Source organism: Morone saxatilis, unplaced genomic scaffold (genome assembly GCF_004916995.1).
Source record: "Morone saxatilis isolate NCDOM2014 unplaced genomic scaffold, NCSU_SB_2.0 Contig11, whole genome shotgun sequence".
Classification (NCBI taxonomy): domain Eukaryota; kingdom Metazoa; phylum Chordata; class Actinopteri; family Moronidae; genus Morone; species Morone saxatilis.
In genome coordinates this window covers 2041409-2042044 of record NW_023339663.1, presented here as the reverse complement: position 1 = coordinate 2042044, position 636 = coordinate 2041409, and the positions used below count along the sequence as shown (strand labels likewise).

General features: G+C 45.0%; 1 protein-coding gene across 2 annotated transcripts in view; it reads left to right on the top strand.

The window, feature by feature from the left end:
• The first annotated feature begins 147 nt into the window (after positions 1-147).
• The window catches only part of rpl12 (ribosomal protein L12), a 3475-nt gene continuing 2986 nt past the window's right edge, over positions 148-636 (top strand). The window contains exon 1 of one of the 2 annotated variants that reach the window (XM_035652422.1): positions 148-301. In XM_035652422.1, the coding sequence (XP_035508315.1) occupies positions 265-301 (37 nt within the window). In that variant the 5' untranslated portion in view covers positions 148-264. Of the gene's footprint in view, positions 397-636 lie in introns of both variants that reach the window. The other variant, XM_035652423.1, reaches the window with a different exon arrangement.

Sequence of the window (636 nt, the reverse complement as noted above, 5' to 3'; positions counted from 1 at the left end):
AAAAAAAACAAAGGCTATTAAACGAATTAAAAAAATACTATTAAACAAATAAAACTTTAAATAAAGGTTAAAAACGGTTGTGTGCGTCACAAGAGCGTTCTCACAGCCTCTCGCGAGACTTGGTGGGGCTATATATACCCCTCCGCGGCGGGGCCCGGTCTTTCTCTCTCCCGTTAGCGGTGAAGGTGCAACAGTAATCGGTCGTCCCGAGTCCGGGTTCATCCGACACCCTCACCAACCGAGCTCAGCCTCTACAGCAGCAACATGCCTCCCAAATTCGACCCCAGCGAGGTTAAAGTCGGTATGTTTCCACTGTAGAAGTTAATAAAGCAGAAGTTTGTTCACAGCCGAGATGGAGCGGTTCTGTGGCGGCCTGCTAACGGCGCTCAGCAAACGGTAAAAACGGGACTCAAACTGCGCCGCAGAGAGACAGACACTGTGCTTAACTCAACTAATGCATGCTTAAATGTTTGTAGCAGGTGGGGTTTGATTGATTTTGTGATTGATTGATCAGAAACTTGATGTCTGGGTCGGACTGGTTCCACGTGGAGTGGATGCTAACTAGCTGCTATGTGGCTAATGTAGCATTTCAGGTTTTAAATATATTTAATTTAAAAACTGTTTTTAAACTTTAAT